This window comes from Microplitis demolitor, chromosome 10 (genome assembly GCF_026212275.2).
Source record: "Microplitis demolitor isolate Queensland-Clemson2020A chromosome 10, iyMicDemo2.1a, whole genome shotgun sequence".
NCBI classification, from domain to species: Eukaryota; Metazoa; Arthropoda; class Insecta; order Hymenoptera; family Braconidae; genus Microplitis; species Microplitis demolitor.
In genome coordinates, this window is record NC_068554.1 from 11,078,467 (window position 1) to 11,105,457 (window position 26,991).

Consider the following 26,991-nt stretch of genomic DNA (forward strand, 5'->3'; position numbering starts at 1 on the left):
ATAGCATTAACTTTTGTTAATGCTTTTAAATCTCTACTCAGAATAAAAAAATATCGAAATCAATTTATAATATGTAAGTAAATCAAGTGTACAGTGTCAAAAATAGGTACTGATAATAATTTATAGCGAAAAAAAATAGTAATTATGGAAGGCCCACTACCGGACCGGGCTTAAAAGTTGCAGAATGGATAAAAGTTTAAAATAGAAAATTTTCAAGAAAATCGAAGGATACACACAGTTTTGAAAACACGACTGATAACTTACAAGTCAAAAATCTCGATTAAAAACATTTCGAATATTTGTTTTGTATTTTTTCCTGTAAAGGCCATCCAAAAACGAAGATTTTGAAAAAAAAAAAAAAAACATTAAATTACGACCATTATTACGAAAGTTATGATTAAAAAAACATAAAAAGAGCGGTTTTTTTGAAAATTCGATATTTTGTGAACCAATGATAAAAAAAAATCTCAAAATTTACCAGGAACCCTCTTTTGAGGGGTACTAAAAAATATCAGAAAATTAAAAAAATCGGAAAAAACAATTTTCGAAACCGTTCGATTTGGCGTGGAATGCCCCATATATTAGTCATAAATTTCTAACTTTACTTCTAGTAAAATAGTTTTTGAATATTTTTTTTTTAAACTAATTTTTTCAATTAAATCATATAGTGCCAATTGAACCAGTACTTTCGAGGACAGATGAACCACACGAATCACACTGTGAGCATCAGACATGCGCGCGCATCTTGACTGAATCTGAAAAAAATATAAACTAACCAAGAAAAAAAAACAATTTTATTGACAGAAGTTTTAAAAGTGATTGTTATAACATATAATGTTATATAAAATAATCAATATTATTAAAAGTGTTGTAATTTCAGTTTTAAGCTGTAATGAATAGTAAATTATTCACAACAGTCATTCGTTGGTGGTTCCAATCCTCTTGGTTTCAATTTTCCCTGACGCAAAGGAGACGATTGAACCATTGGATGCAGTTGTACAATTTCGTATTTATTAAAAATTTTCATCATTTTTTAAGATATGTGCTGTGAGAAATGATAGTTTAGATAATAAATTATAATTTCGTAAAAAAAAAGCTATCATTTCGCTTTTATTCATAGAAAAAAAATGTTAAAGTATATTTGGTTTCATTGACCCCACTCTCTCCGACAGTAATTTCTCATATACTGATTATAGAGTACTTAACAGCGTATAGTTAAATTTACATCACTGAAAAAAACGGAGCTCAAAATTAGCTAATATTTATAGTCTTTAAGTGAAAATTACTTTCCGAAGAAAAATTTACAACCCAAACCAAAAATTAGTATTAATAATGGAAACCTCAATTTTTTTGTTGATTCTTATAATCAGTATTGTAAATTTTACGGTTTGTAAAAATTATAATGCAGATTAGCAAAAATTAAATAAAAAATGGTAATAATCCATAATTATTTTACAACGATCATTCTGGATATAACACTATTCAAAAATTTCTTTGATAATATTACAATTCTGAGTTAAAAAAATTTGTAAGCGTAGAAGTTGAATATTACAATTCATGAACAATAAATTGCTGTAAAACTTTTTTTTTATTTTTATCTATTCTGTAAAATTCAGTAGATAAAATAAAATATATTAATATAGAGTAGATAGTGATTTCTACTTGGAAACAACAGAAAAGTCACATATGACTCAAGTTATGTTTATATGAATTTCGCAAAAATTATTCATTTATATCCCGATTAGTACAATTTGCAAGATTATTAATTTTACTTCATAACATTTTAGAACTATTACTAAAAACATCGTAAAAAGAACGAGAGTATTCTAAAATTTATAATATCAAATAAAATTTTCTAAATGTATTGTAGATTTAAAAATATCCGTAATGTGAATCGCCACTTGGCGGGTAAAAATTACTATTTGACATTATAACTTTTAATACGTGAGATATAATCTCGAGTTCATTGTCTTTATTTATATTTGGCATATACTTCGAGGAGTTCGAATAGTACTTGTAGCAGAGTGGTTAGCATGCTTGCATTCGAACTGGATTATTCACAAGACATAGGTTCGTATCCCATAGTGGTAAAAAAAAAGATGGCGGATTTTAAGATGACAGTTGAAATATATCCATAAATAAATATACAGATACATTCCAACAATATAATATATATATATCGTTGGAAAAAAAAATTTTATTGTTACACTCAAAGAAATAATTTTTACAATCTGGATTAGTAAAAATTCGATAGCAGTCTCAGTGAAAGTTTTATTCTAAAATAGATTTTCTACTAAATCAAATAGTAAATTTTATTGAATGCTTGTATTTTGTACTTTAAAACTCATAGTTATTTTCTTTATAATTTAGTAATTTATAGGATTAAGCGATTATAAGTTTTTATTTATTTAAAGAAAAATTTCAATATTATTGGACCATTTCTAGATTGCCTCGGCGACATAGTAATTTTTATTTGAAAAAAAAAAAAAAAAAAAAAAAAAAAAAAAAAAAAAAAAAACAAATATTATCAGTTTTTTTTCTCCGTGCAGATAAATATACTGCGTGTTAAATTGACACACAAAAGGGTTAAAAATTTAATACTCAGAATTTTAACACACGCTTTTTTTTACACTTTGACGATTCGTTTTTGACTGTGTAGTATATTGCATATTAGCTTTTAGTTATATTTTGTAATTTTTATTATTTAAATATGGAATTAAATATAAGCTCTATTAGTAAACTTGACTATATATTTAGTAAATTTTACTGTATTAGAATAGAAAGAAATAAAATTAAATTTTTAATAGCTATTAGTTTTTTATTAGTAATGCTATCATTTAAATTATTACTGTTATTTCTATCATCTGTATTGGTGTTGGTATCGATTTCTATTTTTAAAAAATCACTTAGAAACAATGTATTTCGATGATCATTATCATGCATTTTGTGTCACCGTCAATGATAAAAATGGATTTAGTTAAGAATATAAGTTCTATGTCGAATTTGGTACTGTGTATGTTAGTAAAAAAATAATTTATATTTTTTAGCTATTCGGCACTTAGTTTAATTTTCTGTTGATTGAAATAAAAATTTTAACTACCTTTGAATGAAATTAGAACTTGTTGACATGTGATTTATACTTTAGTTGTAGGCCCCGAAAACCGTTTTTCCGGTAAATATAAAATCAGTAGAGATTACTGATTGGAAATCGGCAGCTGCTACCGAAAAAAAATCGGTAACCTCTATCGATTTTTTTTTCAGTGTACGACTAATGTACTAACTTTTAATAATTCTAATAACAATTTCTATTTATTGTAAGATTCAACTATTTTTATATGATTAAGCAAATATTGATTTTTCCAAGCGAAAATTTGATTAAGCTTCAATGTAATTTTTACAGTTAACTTGAATTTTCTACAAATGATAGTAATTTTTGATATAAATTGTAATTTTTAATTTTAGATAACATTTTTCAGTATTCAATGATAATTATCATAGAATTTAAAATGAATTTTCTGTTTATATATTTGTACTTTTTATTTAGTGTAATAATACCTTTTTAGTTTCAAATAAAATAAAAATGACAATTTTTAAATAAAAATTATTAAAGTTGTGAGCGATTTTTTAATTTTTTAAGTAATTATCTCTACTTAGAATTGTAATTATTATGATAAATAGAAATTCCAATCTAGATAGTAATAATTGAAATTACAAATTAATTTTTTAGTAAAGAATACCCGGGTCGAAAAGTTTCAGCATTATTTGAAACTGACTACGTTGAACTGGACCTTAAATGAAGCTGAATGCGCTGAATTGAACCTTAATTGAAACTGACTGCTCTTAATTGAGCCTTAAATTAAACTGTTCAGCCTGCTACGGGAATTAAATTGAAGCTGGATTCAACCTGAACAAGCTTAAGCTTCAAACTGACGTAAAATTTTCAGGCTGTTTTAAAACTGAACAGCCTACCATAGCATTAAAAAGACACTGAATTCAAGCTGAATAACCTGTAGGGTATTCAGTTCAAAACTAGCTTCAGCTTTGAGCTTCTTTTCAAGCTGAATAAACGGCTTCTTATTAGAAAATTTGGCTTGAATTGAAACTGAATAGCCTGCTCAGGTATAAGAAAAACACTGAATTCAAGCTGAACAATCTGTTAGGCTGTTCAGCTTGAAAATAGCTTGCACTTTGAATTTGTTCTTAACCTGAATAACCTGCTACTTAATAATTTTTCAAGTATGAATTCAAGCTGAACAGCTTGATATGACTGTAAAAGTGAATGTATTCTTTCGATCTTATGTAGAGTACAACTAAACTCAGTAGTCACTGTCGGTAGCGTAGCCTAGTCGTTAAAGCGGCGTTCTTTCGTACGTACCCTGATAGCCAAGTTAGCGAGAAACTGACGAGAAACTCGCAGCCGCAACTAGACACCAAGTTGGCCGCCAACAGTTGGTACCTCCAATAGTTGATAGACGTTTTCTGAGAAAGTTGATGGTAAAAGTTGTAAATCCAAAAAGTTGACGGTCACTTTCTGAGAAAGTTGGTGGCAAAAGTTGGCAATCATTAGTTGACGGTAAGTTTCCTTTCAATTGCCTTAGAAACTTGCATTCCAGTTGCGGCTCCATACTGACGCCAACTTTTTGAGAAAGTTGGCGGTAACTTGTAGCCAAAAGTTGCAAAAGCTGAAGTTGTCGATAACTTGTCGTCAAGTTGGTCGGAAACTAATGAATGACCAACTTTTTCATGATCAACTCGTGTTATCAGGGATAGGGTCCCGGCGGGTCTAAATCTCACTAATGCGTGTGCGGTCGTTGATAAGTGTAGGGTTTTTTCTCTGAATTTTTTGTCTCTGAACAAAAAATTAAAAAAAGAATAAAACAATCTGTTATTTTTAATTTAATTAAATATGGTCATATTCAGTCATACGCGGCCATGTATTGCCGATGTCCATATGTGACCGTATATAATTCATTTTTCCCGGGCAATTAAAAAAATATTAAATAATTACAATCATTTTTATTTTATATAATCAAATATAATAATAATAATAACATTAGTATAGATCCTCGTCTCTAACTTAATGTCGGCCAAATTTCGGCAGGGAAACAAATTTATTTTTTTTTTACCCGGGGAACCTAACATCAACCTGAAAAGCCTTAATTTCAAACTATTTTCAAGCTGAAGAGCCTGACTAATTGATTTTATTTTCAAGCTTAATTTCAGCCTGATGGTCCTGAAAAGTGAAATATGACGACCATTCAGTCTGAGTTCAGACTCATTTTACAATGTATTTTAAATAGCCACTTCTCATTTTTTTCAACTGTTGCCTAGCAGTTTATTCAGTTTGGAATAAAGATAAAATTTTTCGACTTGAGTAAATTTTCAATTATATTTTGCTGTTTTAAAAGTGATATATTCTTCCAATCTCATATAGCACAAGTAAACTCAATAGTCACCGTCGGTAGCGTAGCGTAGCTTAGTCGTTAATGCGTCGGTCTTTTGTTCGTTAGGTCCTGGGTTCGAATCCCACATGCGCCGTTAGTTGATAATGATATCGTTTTTTTTCGAAATAAAAAATTTCTACTAGATTAGAAATTAAATTAATCATATACCTAGCGATTCCCGCTTAACCAAAATGATTGAAAAAAAAAAAAAAAAAATGAAAAAATCCAGAAATCGATTTAGTTTTTTTTTTAAATTTAGTTTAAATTTATATACATGGCTATGGTTATATTGGAAATTTTAATGCATGACCGTATCTAATGCATTTTACCAGACAATTCAATAACTATTTGATGAATACAATTATTTTTATTCTATGCAATCAAATAGAATAATAATAATAGTGATAATAATAATTTAAATCCTCGTCTCTGACGTCAGCCATTTTTAAGTTTCATTGTCGGCCATTTTTAGGCCCAACGAGTTTCAGCCTCGTGTTCACTACTTAGGCCTTTTTTCGGCGGAGAAATTTTTTTTTTTTGTCAGTTTAAAATATTTTCACCCGGGTTCCCCTATTAACATTATTTTATTATGTATTTGTATGAACAAATGTTAATGAAATTATACACGAAGAAAAAATCATAGGAAATTTTATTTAAAAATATGAGTTAAAATTACTAAATTTATATTGTAATTTCTTCTATCTTGAAGATTAAATTTGTATTTCTATTTAGTAATTTTTACTATTTGAGTATTTCAACAAATATAAATTGCGTTCGTAACTTGACTATACACACGGAGAGAAATTTTTTGCGGATACTACTATGCTATATGGTCGTTTGGACCATACTGTATGGTAGCAAGGATTTTTCCATTGGCTTCAAAATTGTAAGTATAGATGATTTGACCATCACGGGAATGGTAACATTCACGATAGTCATTGCGGATGAGCCTATGTCAATATGGGCGTCAAGCCCATACTGCTTGGCGGTATCCACAATGCTTCTGGTAGATAAAACACTATTCAATATTGTGAAATTACTTATACTAATATTGTAGTATTACCAAAGTTTATTTGATTGAAAAAATAGGTTATATCCCCCATGAAAAAAATTTATAAAAAAAATATACTTTTCATGCAAAAAAAATGTATTAAAAATGTAAAAAATATATTTTAAATAGCTAACCTTTGGTCGATTTTCATATATTTTTTAAATATTTTAAATATGTTAAAAATTTATCTTAGAATATATTAAAAATACATATATAAAAATATAAAAAATTATATATAATATTAATAAATATTAAAAAAATATATTAACAATATATTTGAAATATAAAAAAATAAAATTATGGAATTGTTAAAAATATATATAAAAATTATATTTTTATTGTAACCAACAAACTAGGAAAAAAAAATATATAAAATTTATATAAAAAAATGTATTTCGATACATGTTTTTTATATTTTCATAACTATAATTTTTATGTACTTTAAGATATATATTTTTAATACATTTTTTATATGAAAAATATTTTTTTTTTATATTTTAACATATATTATTTTTTATAAATTTTTGGTTTATGAATGAATGGTTTAAAAAAACACAACTAACAATTCACATATATTATAAATAACAATTATTTCCTAACATACACAAAGATACATTCACTTGTTTACATAAATAAATTTTCATCTATTTATCGACGGAGAATTGACGCTACATCTATGCGGTATGGGTAGTAATCCGATAGTGTATTGACTACCACACAAAGATCTATTGCGGAATGCCCTAGTGGCGTTGCCGTTCCTTCAATGTAGTATGGGCCTCAAGCCCATACTTGTCTGGTCAATTCTGCTGTACAGACATGTAAGCTATGCAAAATTTTCTGTACTATACAGTATGGTGAATAACGCCATACTTATGGTACTTGCTGCAATACTGTAATAAGAATATGGCGATAAGTACCATACATTTCTCTCCATTCATGTAGTGAAATTTTTTATCCAAGATAGTAATTTTACTATATAAAAATGTAATCAAATAAAATTTAATTTTCTGAATTTTTCAACTTTTCATTAATATTATTATTGTTATTATTTATGGAATGTGTATTGGCGTTGGTGTCAATTTCTATATTAAAAAATCACTTGACGATCAAAATTCGAACCCCGATCTATTGCGTGCGAATTCTGTCCTCAGTCTGTCAGTCTGATGTCTCCTTTGAACGAGTCTCTGAACTTGTAATGCATATTCGTATACGCGGCCTCTATTAGAAGAAAGCTAAGAGTGAGGGTTTTCGGTTTGGATCAATATTACAGCTAGTCTGCCTGAAGTTTATTTCCTTGTTTTGTCGTTCTCTTACGGATAGTAGTATCCAAATTAGTATATAATCTTCACATAAAAAAAAGAATTATAATAAATTAAGTTCAATGTTTAATAATAACAATTTATTCAGTAATTTATATGGATTCGAACGGTAATATCATGATTTTAATATTTAATAAATAATAATTATTAATTATACGTTAAAATATACAGTTTATTTGGAATAGATTACTGTTTCAAACTGTAAAAAAGCCCAACTGCATGTCAAAAAATGTTAACTGTAAGAATTATCAGCAAATATGCATCTTGAATGACATAAAATTCAAGAAAACATATTAAAAATATGAAAAAAATAGTATTATTATATTAATTTTACTGTTCGTCTATTGGTACACCAGTACCGGAACAGCCAATCATATTAATGTTATCGATAGACATTAACGGTGAGTTTTATTGACTGGCTAAATCAAGGACAATATTAATTATCACTGGAGCCCTAATATTTAACGCAGTATGTATGATTGTTATAAAAAATAGATTAAGTATAGATAAACTCTAATTTAAATCATAAAAAATAAATTTTTGTTTTTAGTTTTTTTTTTTTAATTATTTTTCTAGTATAACCTCAAATGATTTATTTTGTTTCTATTCTATAGTTCAAAATATTTATTTTCATTGAATATTTAATCATTTGAAAATTTTAAATACATTTTACATTATGAGTGTGATATAGCAGACATTAGACAAATTTAAAATTATTAATAAATCGAGTAAATAATTAATAATATAAAATTAAAAAAAAATGCAAATTCGAAGAATTTTGAAATTAATAGTGCTTTTTTTGTAAATATTATTTTTTTAATTATTTATCTTATTTATTTATAATTTTAAAGTTATCTCACGTCTGCTACATTCATACTCGTTTTACATTAATATTATTTAATAATTATTAATATTTTCACCATGAATAAATGCAAAAAATAACTTATTTTATTTACTGTTCCGGTATTAAGACAACCGAATTCCCGTATTGGGACAAGGCTATTTCAGCGTTCCGGTATTGGGTCTTTTGGGTGTCATAGAAAAAAAATTTTTTTTTTATATTAAATTTAAGAAAAATGAACTAATTTGATTATTTTTGAATTGGAAAATGTCTATTCTATATAATGTAATAAATTATTTTGGTTTATAATTTATTTGAATATTTTTAAAACGATAAAAATCAGTCATATACCCTTCGTCATTCCGGTATTGGGACATTTACCTTATTATCATAAATTATGACCTCGAGTTCGGCCAACAATTACATGTAATCTGAGATATTTTTTACTTTACTTCCTTAGTAGTGTAATATACACTGAAAAAAAGAAATATTTGTCCCAAATAAATCAATTTATTTGTGGCTTTTTTTCAAATATTTCGTAATCGCAAATAGATATATATGATATAACTAAATATGACAGTTGATTCAAATAATTTTATAATTTGACAGAAATATATCATTTATTTGAGGTAAGTAATCGATATATTTATGGTAAAGATATTAAATTTGTGACAAATAACCTAAAATTTGGCGGTACTACACTGTAAAAAGAGCGGTGTTAAAAATGGACTCATTTCAACTCCGCTCGGTGTAAAAATGAAATTACGCCGGTGTAGGAGGAGTAATTTACCGGTGTTAAAAATACCGGTGTTAAAACGGTGTAAAAGCAGGGTAAACTGCGTCCGCTTGGAGAATGAACTTCAAAGATTATGAAACACAAAAAATGTAAGTTCTTTATGAAAATTAATAACAAATATCATTTAGTAACAAGTATAGTGATCGAATAAGTAAAAATAATCACAAAATAAAATATTTTAACACCAATAAAGAATACTTATACCGGCGGCGGCGTTATTTTAACACCGGAGAATTTGTTTTAACACCGGTACAAAATATTTACACCGGCGGCGGCGTTATTTTTGTACCACTTTTTGAAATTTAACACCGCTGATTTTAACACCTACACCGCTTGGAATTACCCCGGTGATTTTTTACAGTGTATACATATATTTGAAGACCTTATTTATTTGTAGTAATTGGATCATTTCTTTGACACAAATAAATCACTTATTTCACGCAATTAAACTACTCAAATATATTATATTTTTCTCACAATTAAATATTTATTTGGCCATATTCAAATATACGATATCTTTGGCTCAAATAAATCTTAGTTGGCTTAAATAAATCTTTTTTTCAGTGTACTATTTTCGTTTTTTTGAAATTTATCAGATTTGGAACTCACTCAAAAGCGTCGTCTAATTCAAGAATCACCTCAATCGGTTGATTCACTCGAAAAATATCTTCGCCGAAAAATTTCAAAAATATTAATTTTTCTTTTTTTCCTTGGATACCTCATAACATAAAGGTATTAAATGTTTCAAATCTTTTTCCAGATTCTCGTCATCACAGTCTCTTATAATTAATTCATAATTCGCTGTGATCGGTTTGTTAGCTCCCAGGAAAAACGATTCATATATGGTCATGTATGGCCACATATGGCTCATATAGACACTTATCCAAAAAATTAAAGAAACAAGAAAATTTTATAAATTTTTTAGTGATTTTTGAGAGGTTGTGTTTTCGCGAAAAATGATCGTATTGAAAAAATAAAAAAAGCAAATAGAAGCTGGAAATCTGTAGTTTAAAGATCTTGCAGCAAAATTATTGTTTGAGTCACGGTTTTTGCGGAATCATGAGAAATAGCTCGAGACAAAATTTTTCTAAATTTTTTGGTTTTGTTTTTTGGGTCCACAGGGCTGGGAATATTTTTTTCAGAAAAATCAATTCATGTCTCGTATGGTAAAAGTGATTCCCCATTCAACCTCTGTGTGTGTGTGTGTGTGTGTGTGTGTGTGTGTGTGTGTGTGTGTGTGTGTGTGTGTGTGTGTGTGTGTGTGTGTGTGTGTGTGTGTGGAGGAGGGGGGGTGTGCATAAGTCCTGTTCGTCAGTAGGTAGTAGTACCTGAATACGCGTTTCCCGACACGCATGATTATTATTTTAGGAGTGGGGACGAAATTATTATCTGTATTGTAAAAATTGATCGTCAGAATACATCTTTCACGTAGCGAGTTGAATAATATTTACTAAGTACAATATTAAAAATGATTGGTGCATTATAGTTTTCACTTCGTCGTTATCCCCATGAAAAAAATTTATAGAAAAAATATGTGTTAAAATATAAAAAAAATACATTTTTTATATAAAACAAATATATTAAAAATACATAAAAAATATATATTTAATAGCAAACTTTTGGCCGATTTTCGTATATATTTAGTAGATTTTAAATCTATAAAAAATATAGTTTAAGTTAATCAACAACATAGAAAAAGAAATATAAAAAGTTTATGTAAAAAATATATTTTTAATACAATTTTTAAAAATGTTTTTCCACAGATTGTTGAATAACTTGAAAATATATTTTTTATATTTTCATAATTATATTTTTGACAGGTTTAAAATATATTACTAATATATTTTTTTATATTACCATACCTATATTTTTAACTTCCCGCGAAGAAAATCGACGATTTTCAAAAATTTCGGGAAGTTATTGTTTTCACCCCGATTTTCGAAAATCGAGTTTTCATCAGATGTCGGTGTTTTGAGGTCCTAGGAAGCTATTCTGACTATTTTCAGAATGATGTCCGAGTGTCTGTATGTATATATGTCTGTGTGTGTGTGTGTATGCATGTGTGTGACCGGTCTATAATTATTTAACTAATGAGCCGATTGGAATGGTTCTTACGGCAATCGAAAGAGCTTGATGGTCATTAACTTTCCTGAAAATTTCAGATCATTTGATCAAGTAGACTCAAAATATTTGCGAATTACGAAAAAAACGATTTTTTTGTTTTTTAGTTTTTTATTGATTTCTCAGAAACGAATCTAACGATCAACTTCAAAATTTAATCAGCTCTGGAATTTGATAAAACGCGTCGATTGCCGCCTTAGCCATCTCAATCGGTTAATTTGTTCGAGAGAAATCGCAAGAAAAATGAAACAATAACTAAACAATTTAAGTTTAAATCATATTATCAACAAAAAAATTGAAAAAACGCAGTTTTTAATATTTTTCTCGGATATTTCATCTTTTATTGTTTCTTACATAAGTCAAAACTTATTTAAATCTTGATTTTGATCCCTGACATTGATTTCTGCCTCAATACACTTATTTTATTGAACATAATCAGGAATTAAATTTTAAAATCTACTTCTTCATTAATGATTTTTGATTCTTAAATTTTTAAACATCAGCATAAAACGTAACTTGTTAGTTTGGCCCGCAGGGCCAACCGACGCCCAGATTTTTTTTTCCGTGTACACTGAAAAACAATTGTCTTCTGACAACTAAATTTTAGTTATGACAATAAAATGATTTGATTGCCCATTGCCAATCATATATTTGGTTGCTTTAACTAAATATTTTATAATCCACCAACAAAACAAATTATTAGAAATACTAAAATATTTAGAAAGATAATTACGCATTAAGTAGCAATTACAAAATCAAATTGATTATCTGTAGAGCTTATAAAGTAGTCATAACGAAATATATTAGTGAGCCTTAGAGAATGAATTATTAATAATAATTAAATATTATTTTAAAATGACAGAGTATTATTTTAACAATTAAATAAATGAATATTTAGAAAAATAATTTATTTCCTTGACACGTACTTATTTTTTGTACTATGACAAAATTTGTTCAGGAAAACATTAATGTCATAAGGTACCGGCGGGTAATAAGTCCGAGCTAAGGGAGATTTTGAATAGAATCGAAAATATTGCATTTAATTATCGAAATGGATTATTAATCTTTATTTCAATACATTAGTCATAAAATGTAATGAAGTAATGGTAATTTTCACCATAAACAAACAAAAAATTATACTTTTACAAAAACCATACGAGTAGACCTTATTTTACTACAGTATAATGTTATGATGTGAGACTTGTATTCATACTTTAAGGAATATGTCAAGAGTATTGTATAATCGAATTTCATAGCAATTTACTGATTTTTGTTATTGTAATTAGATTTTTATTAACAATTCTGCGTGAGGGTCAATTGTAACACTTGAACGAGTAGCAATTGTAACTCTCAGAGTCGTGTATGAGATCTGCGCAAAATAGATGTGCCACAAATCTATGCTGGGATAGTGTATTTTTAATATTTATAAATATTTAATATTATATATATTACAGATACAAATATATGTGCTACTTCAAGTTTAAATACTTGATTTTTAGAGTTAATTAAGTAAAATAGTATGTATTAAGACTAAATAATAAAAGCAATTTGGTGAAAATATCTATTTCGCTTCGTGGTACAACTGCAGCCCACGTGCGCCGCGATCTTGGCCCCTGACTTTAGTTAAGATTGATTTTTTAATAAGTTATCATTGACGTCGACTAATTAACTAAGTCGGTCACATAAAAGATACTATCAGCTAACTTTCTGGCAGTTTTTAAGTTTACTATCTTACACGGAGAGAAATTTTTCGCGGATACTACTATGCTATATGGTCGTTTGGACCATACTGTATGGTAGCAAGGATTTTTCCATTGGCTTCAAAATTGTAAGTATAGATGATTTGACCATGACGGGAATGGTAACATTCACGATAATCATTGCGGATGAGCCTACGTCAGTATGGGCGTCAAGCCCATACTTGTCTGGTCAATTCTGTTATACAGACATGTAAGCTATGCAAAATTTTCTGTACTATACAGTATGGTGAATAATGCCATATTTATGGTACTTGCTGCAATACTGTAATAAGAGTATGGCGATAAGTACCAAACATTTCTCTCCGTGTAACAAAAAACATATGGAATCGAAAAAATAAATTTTTATGTTACAACTGCAGCTCCGCTCCCCTATACCGCTATTGGTCTCTTTACCCTATAAACAATAACATTATTGAATAAAATACAAATAATAGAATCAATCATTTATTGATGTCTTCAATTTTCTAAAGTTGATTTGTATACAAATAAATACAATTAACTTATTCTCTCAAGTGTGTGATCACCGAAGTTAAATAGCATCGAGCAGAATCACTACTTGGTTGAGTGACCGTTTAGCCACGCGTCGGGCTCGAACGAAGGTCTCTGATCGTTAGGCGCAGGATGAAGATCCAGTGATCGGTAAAATGGGAATATTATCGACCACTGGAGCGTCACCCAAACCGAAACTGTACTGACTAGGTTTTCTCTGTGGTTTTCCTACGCCACTGCACCTCCATTGCACAAGGGAGGTAGCAGGGCATCACCGTAATGATGCAGTACAGTCATAAGCACGTCGGGCCACAGCCGCAAAAATTAAAAAGAGACGAGAAAAGGGAGAATAATTTGAATGTAGTAGAGTCTTGTAAAACACTATGAGTGATAAAAGTATAAAATTCTTATAAAACGCTGTTACTATGTATGAAACCCATTGAATTAAATTTTTCTAGGAACCTTTATGATCTAAAAAAATAGTTTCCATACTTGAAGTAATAAAACTGACATTAAACTATTGATATTAACGATTTTTCTAACAATACTTTTTTCTCCACTTGACGTATTTCGCATTTAATCTTTCTATTAATTTTTATCTGCATTAGAATATCGTTCATAATTGTGATTTTGAGATTCTCATACCGTTTATCAAAAATTATTACTTTATTGATAAAAATATATACTGTTTATGATAATACAATACCCATAAAAATTCAATTAAAGGAAAAAGTGATCTTCGAGTGTGCAAAAAATTTTCTTTCAATTCTGTTACTAGATTTTACCCGACTAGAATTTCCGTGAAAACCTGACGCAATCCTTATCAGGTTTACCTTATTTCAAATAAGGTCCCGATCAGGATATCCTGACGAGGAACTGATGTCGATGTAACGCTTAAGACCCATGAGCTCCTTAACAGGATTGCCTTATCAGGTCCTTATCAGGATATCCTCATCAAATCCTTATTAGGGTTGCCTTATTAGTTATTAATTTTAAAAAAATATTAAATTGCGGAAAAAAAATAAAAGAATGTTATTTCGATCGGGAATATTATATATTGTATTGAGGGAATTAGTTAGAGAAAGTAAACATTTTTTTTATTGACGGAAAAATCCCGATGACTGCTGGGCTTGAACCTGCGTGCTTCCGATTCGAAATCCTTGATGCTATCCACTGCGTTGGCATACAAATGTGATCTTGTAAGGATAGATACTATATTGACTATGATTTTTCACGGTTGGTTACCCTACCTGCATCCCCAAAGGAGCATTTGATTAAGTTTTTCGACTTTTTACCGGGCGCGCTAAATGAAAATGCTAATACGCGAGACCCAATCATAATTAGGCAGAGGGGGAATTTTCCGATCACGGCCGAAAATTATCGAGTGAAATTAATAAAAGTGCAAGACGGAAGTGAAGACGAGGCAGATTCGGCAGGACCGGGTAACCACCCAGACGCATACGAAGACGGAAAGCCAATAGGACTGGGCAAACATCAAGGCAAGACTTATGACCGGAGCGATCCAACCTAAAAGAGAAGCCAACACCATAGACGCCATTATCCGACGCTATTAATATATAAGGTAAATTATTTAATTGGGACTTGGTTTTCATATTGAGGAATCAAAGAGAAGAGGATCCATTTTCATTTGGAGGCTGATATCTCAGCAGCGAATTATCGTATAGAGAAACAATAAAAGCAAGTTGTAGTTGAATAAATTTCCTAAACGGGCCGTAAATTGGTTTTTTCGAAAAAAATTTTCCCGACCCCATAGACTCAGAAAAGAAAACCAAAAAATTTAGAAAAATTTTGTCTCGACCTATTTCTTATGATTCCGCAAAAGACGGAGCTCAAAAAATTGTTTGCTGGAAGATCTTCAAACTAGAGATTTCAAGCTTCAATTCGCTTCTTTTATTTTTTCGATACGAACATTTTTTATGAAAATACAGACTTCCAAAAATCGTTAAAAATTTCATAAAATTTTCTTGTTCCTTTAATTTTTTGGATAAGTGTAGTTTAATTTTTAGCCTGTAAATAAAATATTTAAAGGAATTGGATAACTTCTTGCTGAATAAAAATATCCTGATGAGGTCCTGACAAGAAACTTCTCAGGTTTGCCCTAATAAGACAAACCTTATTAACCTGACAAGGTCTTTATGGTGCTTCAGGCAAATGAGGAAAAAATTCGAGTCGTGATAAGAGCTTATGATTTGTCGGGAGAACCTATTGCAAACAATTGGGCATTTGCTTACAATGAGCAGCAACAACTTGTAGTAGGAATTATTAAATTAATTTATTTGTTTATTTTTTAATTAACTAGCTTGTAGCAGGTACAGTTGATCTTTGCAATAGGTATTTCTGACAAATCATTAGCTCTTAAAAACTAGTAACAGAATTGAAAGAAAATTTTTTGCACACTCGAAGATCACTTTTTCCTTTAATTGAATTTTTATGGGTATTGTATTATCATAAACAGTATATATTTTTATCAATAAAGTAATAATTTTTGATAAACGGTATGAGAATCTCAAAATCACAATTATGAACGATATTCTAATGCAGATAAAAATTAATAGAAAGATTAAATGCGAAATACGTCAAGTGGAGAAAAAAGTATTGTTAGAAAAATCGTTAATATCAATAGTTTAATGTCAGTTTTATTACTTCAAGTATGGAAACTATTTTTTTAGATCATAAAGGTTCCTAGAAAAATTTAATTCAATGGGTTTCATACATAGTAACAGCGTTTTATAAGAATTTTATACTTTTATCACTCATAGTGTTTTACAAGACTCTACTACATTCAAATTATTCTCCCTTTTCTCGTCTCTTTTTAATTTTTGCGGCTGTGGCCCGACGTGCTTATGACTGTACTGCATCATTACGGTGATGCCCTGCTACCTCCCTTGTGCAATGGAGGTGCAGTGGCGTAGGAAAACCACAGAGAAAACCTAGTCAGTACAGTTTCGGTTTGGGTGACGCTCCAGTGGTCGATAATATTCCCATTTTACCGATCACTGGATCTTCATCCTGCGCCTAACGATCAGAGACCTTCGTTCGAGCCCGACGCGTGGCTAAACGGTCACCCAGCTAATCGGCCTCCCATCAAACGGAGGTGGACTTAACCGTCCCGTTACATTAATTAAATTAGTTCAAAAGATATCGGCGCTGAAAAGTTAAAAAAATAACATAAATTGTTTTTTTCCGGATAAATAAAAATATAATGTACTAAAATGTGTCTGAAATCATACCAACTCTTCCTCTTTATAGTTTTTTCGATCATCGTACAATGTCATTTAACTTGTTTTTAAAACGAAGGAATACAAAAGTATTTTCGAGCTCTTCGAGCTCGAAAATGTATTCACAAGAATATTTTCGAGCTTGCGAAGCTCGAAAATAGCGAGAAGTTTTGGAGCTGGCCCGCAGGGTCAAGCGATAGACCGACTTTTTTTTAGTTTTCTTCCATTTTTGCATTAGTTACGCCGTAAATATGAGCAATAGAGAAAAAAACAATTTCCAAAAAATCCCGAAGAAAAAAAAAGTTGAACTTTTTTTTCGTGTTCGAAATTTTTCACGAAGTTACAGCCTTGCAAAAATTTCTAAAAAATTTCTAAAATTTTTCTGTTCCTTTAATTTTTGGCATTAGTGTATAATAATTGTAACAAAAAGAATTGTTTATCATTAAAAGTGTATTATTAATTTAAAAAGACATCCCATGCAGGAGCTGCTAGAGTTGAACGACGGAGCCCTACTTGGCCCAGTACTGGTGAACCTAGATTGGGCACACCTATATTAGCCCATAGTCGGCTCAACATGGGTACTCAGTCCTGGCCGTTACAATGCCTCGATGAAAAAAGATTTTATACATTGGATGGAAAAAATGGTCCGATCCATTTGTATACAATCGTGCATAATTATATCTTATTTGTATATAATCACATACTGTATTCGTATAGATTATATGTAGTTATATACAATTCTATATAATTGTATTCAAGTATATACATTTGTATATAATTATTAATTACATACTGTATTCGTATATATTATATATAATTATATACAATTCTATATAATTGTATACAAATATATACATTTGTATATAATTTTATTATTATTTTTTGCATTTTTATATGGAATTATATACGATCGTATGTAATTGTATATAATTATATAAAAACTTTATAAATTATGCATCACCTCTATCCAATTTTATATAATTCATATATGTGTATACAGTTATATAAAATCTTTTTTCATCGGGTGGTTTCCCTGTCTTGGCCACCCAATGACAAGCCAGACTTGGGCCAAGGTAGGATTACCAAAATTTGTCTATACCTATGGTTTACTAAGTAGATCATATAAATGTATCAGTTTAACGTTAGTAAGTTTGTCTGATGGCAACCGTTCGGACCCAGCAATCAGAACGACGGCAGTTCGCGCTCAAAGCCCAGTAGAATTTTCACCAAGTTTTTTTCACATCATTTACTTTCCTTAGATAGTTTAAACGTTAATGATCATTAACTCTATGAGGTTAATAATAATTAAATTATTTTCTAATTAAATTATTCTACATACTTGGGCCAAGCCTGGGCCCGTCGTACTTTCCTTTCTGGGATCCAACGCAATCGCTTTTTCAAAAGCCTGTGGCTTGGTTAAAAATGGAACAAATGGCTATTTATTTCTTCATTCATTGTGTTTTTGGATGTAGTTCTTGAAAAAAAAAAAAAAAAAAAAAAAAAAAAATACAAAAAAATTAATTGTACGTGTCTTTTATTTTTTTCACTTTTTTGAAAAAAATCCAATTTTTTCAAGGATTTCCACTTTCTTTTTTTTTCTTCCTAATTTTTTTTAACTCTGAGGTCCTTTATATAAATCCTCAAAACGTTCCAGTGTGCAAATTTCCAAAAATTCGGGAAGTTATTGGTTTCAGTCCGATTTTCGAAAATCGAATTTCTAAAAGATCTTGACGTTTTGAGATTCTAGGAAGCTATCCTGACTAATTTCACGATGATGTCCGAGTTTATGTACATATGTATGTACGTACGTATGTATGTATATAAATATCTGTAACTTTTGAACGGATGAACCGATTTTGATCTTCAAGGTGTCATTTGACGCGGCTTGTCAATATCTAAAAGCTGAAAAAAATTGAGCTTGATCGGCAGGGCTGGTTCAGAGATATTCCAAAAATAAACTTTTTTCAAAAATGTTTTTTTGGAGAACTTTTTATGTGCTCGATGGATTGATTCCAAAATCAACTGGGCTCTGAAGCTTTATAAGCCGCGTCAAATGCCACCTCAAACATCAAAATCGGTTGATTCGTTCAAGAGAAACCGTTGTCGAAAGAATTGAAAAAGAAAATTGTTAGTATTTTCGAAATTTTTCAAAAACGACTCAATAAATTAATTTTAAAATCTGATCAGTTGTAGAACTCAATAAAACGCGTCGATTGCCACAACCGCGTTAATCGGTTTATTTGTTTGATAGATATCGTTCGAGAGAAAATCGTGAAAAACGTTTTTTTTCGAAAACAAAAGCATACAAAAGTATTTTCGAGCTCAAAGAGCTAAATTCTAAAAAAAATTTAATAAAATAACGAATTTATAATTTAATCAAAATTTCAAAATTTGAATAAACATGTATTTTATAATGAGTTACTTTTATTAGAAAAGTATTATAATAATTTAATTATTAATTGAAAATACATTTTATTAATATTTTATTGCAAGTAAAATTATTAATTATGAATTATTAATGTAGAGGAAGTTAACAATTATTTAAATTAAAAATATTAAATCCAGCGCTTCGGAATATACATTTTTCCGTCTGCAGCAGTGACGATACGTGTGATAAAATAACATTTTAAATCAGAAGACAATAGACAATGATACTTTGTCAAATAATACTTGAGTTTCGTATGATTGATAATTTTCATTAAAATAATATTCATTGATATAAGTAGTAATTAAGATTAATATATGAACAGGTTATATTGGACGCATATACTGTATAGCAGCACTTCATATTGAAACTGCTTTCACACTATTCAGCATGGGACTCAGTACCATTCTAGCATGGTTTTGATTACTATGCTACAAAGTAACATTTATCAGTAGCATGATTACTATGCAGTATGGCAGATATTACCAGAAGAATGGTAATCATTCCCATGCTACATAGTCATGATTCCTATGCTTTAACAAATAGGACTGCTTACCATGCAGAATGGTAATTATTACCATTCTCTTCTCCCTGTGTTTTGGTTAATAGATTAAAATTTGACTTTGCTAAATTTAACAATTAAGAAAAAAAATTAGAGTGCTTTTTAGGTATATAATGTTCACAAACATACCCAAAACAGAGGCATTATTTAGGTATAATTTCGGTAGTTTTTTGGTTTATTACCGAAAAATGACTGAAACTGAGCTAAAATTCAGTGGATATTTTCAGTATTTTTCAAGTATGACCCAATTCGCTAGGATAGTAACCAATTCTATGTGACCGATGCGACCTATTCAAATTTAACATTTATTCAGTTACCACGCGACACTTAACTGATTACCATGTAAAATAGGACTCAGTACAATCTTATATTTAAAAATTTAATGCAGCTAAAAGTTTGGTTAATTTCAGGCGCAGTTATTTTTAAACCATGCCACTAGTTATTAATGTAATTATTTGAATTAATATAATTCGTATCCCTGCTTAAAAAATCTTATAAGATCCAATAGCTTTTTACAAATTCTCATAGGAATTTTATGAGAATCAATGAGTTCTATGGGAAGCGGGAGTCCTCTTCTCATAAAACTTACTGAATTTTATGAGATTGTATAGGAGGTATTTAAAAAAATTATTTTCTCATAGATTCTGATAAGGGATTCTTTATAAGAATCTATCGGAAAATACAAATGTTTATAAAAAATGAGTTTTTATAAGGTTAGATGGGATAAAACATTCACGGGATTTATAGGGACCTATAAGAAAATAATAAAATTTACAAAATTTCTATTCAGTTGAGAATGTATGAGGAAATGATTTAGTCACTAACAACTGGAATCTATGAGAAAATAATAAAATTAGCAAAATTTTTGTTTCAATGAGAACGTATGAAGAAATCATTCCGTCAGTAATGATGGGATTCTATGAGAAAATAATGAAATTGACAAAATTTCTATTCGAATGAGAATGTATAAGGAAATGATCTTGTCACTTACAACTGGAATCCATGAGAAAATAATAAAATTAGCAAAATTTTTGTTTCAATGAGAACGTATGAAGAAATCATTCCGTCAGTAATGATGGGATTCTAGGAGAAAATAATGAAATTGACAAAATTTCTATTTGTATGAGAATGTATAAGGAAATGATCTTGCCACTTACAACTGGAATCTATGAGAAAATAATAAAATTAGCAAAATTTTTGTTTCAATGAGAATGTATGAGGAAATGATCCTGTCACTAATAATTAGATCCTATGAGAATATAATAAAATTTATAAACTTCCCGTTTGTTCTCATGAACGTATCCGAAAATATTTTTATCAGTCACAATTGGATTCTAAAAAAAAAATAATAAAATTTACAAAATTTCTATTTTAATAAGAACGCATGAGAAAATGATCCTGTCATTAATAATTGAATTTTATGAGAAAATAATAAAATTCATCATATTCCCGTTTGTATGTTTAATGACTTTTTGTCTCATGTAAGTTACGGTATTTACGCATATAAACATATTAGTCTAGTCAACAAGTGCCTTTTTGACGAAAATCTGTCCAAGAGCACTGAAAATTATGATTACGGTCTGACTTGATTCGAAATGGCATCTATAAAAAAAAATTAAAGTGGAAATTTGGGCCTGGCAAAAATTGTAAGTTATTAACAATTTAGTAAAAAAAAAAAGTGGTTTGGTTTTTTACAAATAGTTCAACAACTATTTGAGATATCCAAAATCTGTAAAAAGATCCTCAAAGAGCAGGAATTTTCCAAAAAAAGTCCTGTCTCCCCGAACTGTACCAACAATATTTATAATTTTAATTTAGCGGTGAAAATGGGACTAAAAACGGGTAGCGGCGCATGCACGCGCGTTAATAGAACCAATAGCATAATCGAATAAAATTATTTTAACCGATTAAATATAAATATTAAGAAATAAAAAAATTTGGTTCTTTCTAAACACATGGATTAATAATAATCCACCGAAAAAAAAAATTTTACCTCAATTTTTCAATTAACTATGCTTTTGTTATTTAGTTCATTTTTACTCGTTCAAAGTTTATATAAAAACTCTGATTATTTTTAAACTAAGAATCCAGGATTTTTTTCACTTCGTAGAGCTGTTCTTGAAAGGGTTTAGAAAAAATCGCCGTTAGAAAAATTAAAAAATTTCGATTTTTCACTTTTTTATTTACGATCTAAGGAATTGAAAAATTAAAAATGTAAATAAAGCAATCAAGGAATTTTATTTTTTTGATTATTTTGTTTTTTTATTGCTAAAAGCTACTTAACAATAATTTTTACTTCCATCGTTCAAATAATTATTATAAACAAATGCATTGTTAATAAGATTTAAAAAAATTTTTTTTTTTGGGAATAAGATGCTTGATGAAAATAATGATTTTTAAGAAAAAAATCGTTCCTTAAAAAAATTTTTTTATTGCTAAAAAGCGCATTTGCTAGTTCAAATTTTTTTTTATTGCTTAGTATTAATATTAATGAACTATTTTTTTTTTTAAATAATAATTTATCATGTCCTCTTGTTTAAAAAAAAATAATTTTTTAATAATTTTTCAAATAAACAATTTGTTGTAAACGAATGAATTTTTACGCTATATTTTTTTTAAATACTAAAAAAAATACTAAAAACAACCATGTATTTTTTTTTATTGGAAAACATTTTAGGAATATTCGAGTCGAATTTTATCAGTTTTTTCTTGTAATTTAATCAATTTAATAAAGTTTAAAACTGATATTTTTTAAGATTATGAAAAAAGAAAAGAAACAATTGAGTAACTTTCTTTAAAAAAATGCATTAAATAAATTTAAAACCATGCTTTTTGATTGATTATTAAATTTTTTCCGAATCGATTTGAATTGTTTCTTTTAATCGGGGAAAATAAGCTTTAATTTTTGCTTTTTACTTTTTATTTACTGATCATTTTTACCAATTTTGTAGGGGTTTATATACATTATTTTAGATAAATTTACTTCCATTCGGGTTGTCGGATAGCTTTTTTCTCATCTTACTTTTTATTTACAATTTACATTTTAAATATTTATCATACAAATACTCACCGTGTAATTGGGCGAGTGACTGAAGTGTATTGGCATTACAGTTGATGAATCCTGAAACAATAAATATTTTGATAATATTTGATAAAAAAAATACAAGGTTTTATAGTAATTTTAATAATTTTTCGGAATTATTATATTTTGAAATTAAAAGAATGATACAGATTGGTTTATTAAAAATCTTCTAAAATAAGTGTCACTAAATTCCTCTAACAATTTTTCAAAAGCAAAATCACACAAGTGCCATTTTTACAAAAATTTCATGGACAAGAGACTCGTTTCTTAACAAATAGATAAAGTAAAAGTTTTTAATCATTCTTATAATGCAGTAAAAACAAATAATTAATAAACCATGATATTGAGAATAACATTTTATCAATGATATTTTTGTTTTCATGACCCTTGACAGCCACACTGGGTAATGACAAGCTAGTAGTTTTTGTAGCGATTCAATATTTATGCGTATGCGTAGTTATTTCACGTCTGTGTGGAAGAAACTTGGACCAACGCATAGACGCTTTAAAATAAGGAAACTTCAGAACTTAAGAGTGATCCAACATCCACTATCAAAACAGGTGCATTACGTCGTCATCAATGGATCTTTCATTTTTGCAAAATAACGGGATGCAAGTTTTAAAAGATTCACGAAAAGATAATTAATACAAATTTTTTTGAAAATAGCTTAGAGGAAATTTATTTCATGAGCAAATTTCATTGAGGATGTTGTTAAAGCATCGAAAATCTCACAGATAATTCTCTTACTTTCTTTACAATTAGTCAATTTGTATAAGGGTTAGAAAGGACTAAAGTTGTACTTTCAGAAACGCAAAATTAGAAGAAATTATAAGAGAGTTTTTAATCGTAAAACTTATTTTAAAAAACTGATTTTATTAATAAATAAAGGGGGCAAATTTTTGAGATCTCTTTAATAATAGAATAAATAATACACAGGATGATAATATATGGTGTGTGGCAAGAGATAAAACAAACTGATTTCAGAGGAGGGCGCGAGATTGCTGCCTGAGTTAAAAGCAAGGACTGCCACTACGCGAAGTATGAAATCATGTTTCATCCAACGCTCCACATTATATTTTTCGTATTATCTGCATTGAAACTTTTAGTTCGAATATATATGGGGACAATCAAAATAAGACAACTTAAAACCAATAGCGCATGTACGAATTCAACTGTCAAATCTTCGAAATAACATATGATTATTTTAAGGCTTATATAAATAAATGCGATTCTGCCAGTGCGAAAAAGAAGTCAGAAACTAATTCAGCTGGCAGAGACTGAACGTTTTTTGCCCTAGTAAAAAAAAGATATTTTCTAATTTCGGCTATATATCATTGATTTGAAATTGGCTTGTTTCCACATGATAAACAGACATTGAAATTGATAGATTTAATACTGGTAATGAAAAAATTATTTGTTTTACCTTTTCATGTTTATTGATCAGTACGTTAATGCATAGGTTAAAATAAACATCAGTAGTTTATAATTCCCAATGTAAACTAATAACGATATAGAGGCCCATAAAAAAAAATCTGTATTCCGGTTGACTCTGCGGGCCAGCCGCAAAACGCCCGGCTGTTTTCGAGCTCAGAGAGCTCGTAAACGTAATTTTCAATATTTTCAACTTAACCATATCATACCATACCTTCGATTACGTTGGTGTTTTCAAACCTGAAAATGGTACGTTTTGCATTGACCTTGAAAAATTTAAGACATCGAAAATACTTAATAAACAAGCAATCTTAAAGTTATCGCACTCACGACTATATTAAAAAAATTAATGTTATCAGGTAGAAATCAATGTCAGTGATTAATATAAGGATTCCAATGACTTTTGACTAAGATCGGAGCTTTAATATATAAGGTATCCGAGAAAAATGGTAAAAAATGGTGTTTTTAAAATTTTTTGTTGGTAATATTAGTTAAACTAAAAAACGGATTGCATTACAGTGTGTGGTGATCGAAAAAAACCACGAACACGAAGAGTAAGTATGGTTTTGAACACATTATAGCGTATTATATTATGATGTATTCCGGAAAAATGACGTAAATTATTATTTTTGAAATTTTCCGTCGTTGATATCTTTTGAACTAGTCAACCGATTTTAATGTTCAATGCGACAATTGGCGCGTTCCATTGAGTTCTGTAAAGCTGATAAAATTAAAAAAAATCATTGATTCCTTCGTTTTAAGAGGACCCGGTAGTCTAGAGGCTGAAAATTTCATGATTTAAAAAAAATTTTTTTTATATCTTAATAAGAATCAAACTTTTTGAAATTTTAAGGGATTATTTTATTGTGATTCAAATATACAAAAATCATTATAACTAAGAAAAAAAATTATTTTTAATATTTTTAAGATGGCGTTGAGGCCAGCTCTTTTAAAAAAAGGGACCTGGGTGGCGTAGAACAATTCAGCTCTTCTGTGGGTCTGAAACAAAAAAATTTAATGGAATTTTTATCAGTATAAATATATCTATCGCAGAAACTAGAATAAAAAAAAAAACTTTTTTTTGAAGAAATGGCACTTAGTTGAAATTTGTAATCCAAAAATTCCATTTTTTTTCTTAACATTTTGCATGTTAAAGAATAGAAATATTCAATGCAAAAATTTGATTCTAGTTCCTGCGATAGCTGTTAGTATATAAAATAACATATTTAAATTTGAAACCAATCGACCGCATAGTTTTTTTTCCCATACACCAGGCAGAAAAAAGTAGTTTTGAGATAAACGCGTTTAAAGTTTTAGTTAAAAAAATTCTGAAGAAAACTAGATTTGAACATATACTTACGATTAATCAGCTATTCCAGCATCATATTTTTTTCTTGTGCATTTCTTCGGTTTTTCTTGTTTTTCATTATACATTGACTTGTTTATCATTATTATAACTTAGATATAGTAACCTAAGCAGATGTTTCCACCGAACAACAGAATGAAAATTACTCACTCGGCCGGCCTGCTAAATAGCTTTTAGAACGTGAAATACTGGGAATATCATCACCATATTTTAACAGTATATTTTTGAAATATTATACTTTCGAAAGATGAAAAAAAAAATCGATTTTTCAAAATTTCTATACAACCGGGTTCTTTCTAAGATATTCGTGAAAACCCGTTTTTCACGATTTCTTTCTCTCGCGATTTCTCTTGAACGAATTATCCAATTAAATCGGCTCTTGTAGCATTCGACGCGTGTAATCAAGTTTTAGAGCTAATTAGATTTTGGAGTCGATCGAGCCGTTTTTTAGAAATTATGAAAAACCTAAAAAGAAAAAACCTTTTTAACTTTCCGCTTAGGAAATCGATGGTTTTCAAAAATTTCGGGAAGTTATTGTTTTCACCCCGATTTTCGAAAATCAAGCTTTCTTCAGATGTCGGTGTTTTGAGGTCCTAGGAAGCTATTCTGACTATTTTCACAATGATGTCCGAGTGTCTTTATGTATGTATGTGTATATGTGTGTGAATGGTCTATAATTTTCTAACTAATGAATCGATTCGAATGGTTAAGGCGACAATCGAAAGAACTTGTTGGCCATCAACTTTCCTGTAAAATTTAGATCATTTGATCGAGTAGACTCGAAAATATTGGCGAATTACGAAAAAAAAATTTTTTTTTTAACTTCCCGCTAAGAAAATCGACGATTTTCAAAAATTTCGGGAAGTTATTGTTTTCACCCCGATTTTTGAAAATCGAGTTTTCATCAGATGTCGACGTTTTGAGGTTCTAGGAAGCTATTCTGACTAAATTCAAGATGATGTCCGAGTGTGTGTGTGTGTGTGTGTGTGTGTGTGTGTGTGTGTGTGTGTGTGTGTGTGTGTGTGTGTGTGTGTATGTAAACTCTTTGTAACTTTTTAACTAATA

At 29.1% G+C, this 26,991-nt stretch overlaps 1 protein-coding gene across 1 annotated transcript in view; it reads right to left on the minus strand.

Moving 5' to 3' along the window:
• The window catches only part of LOC103574268 (cytoplasmic polyadenylation element-binding protein 2), a 185,855-nt gene that overhangs the window by 11,879 nt on the left and 146,985 nt on the right, over positions 1-26,991 (minus strand). The window contains exon 3 of the mRNA XM_053742168.1: positions 23,118-23,168. Within this exon, the coding sequence (XP_053598143.1) occupies positions 23,118-23,168 (51 nt within the window). The remainder of the gene's footprint in view (positions 1-23,117; positions 23,169-26,991) is intronic.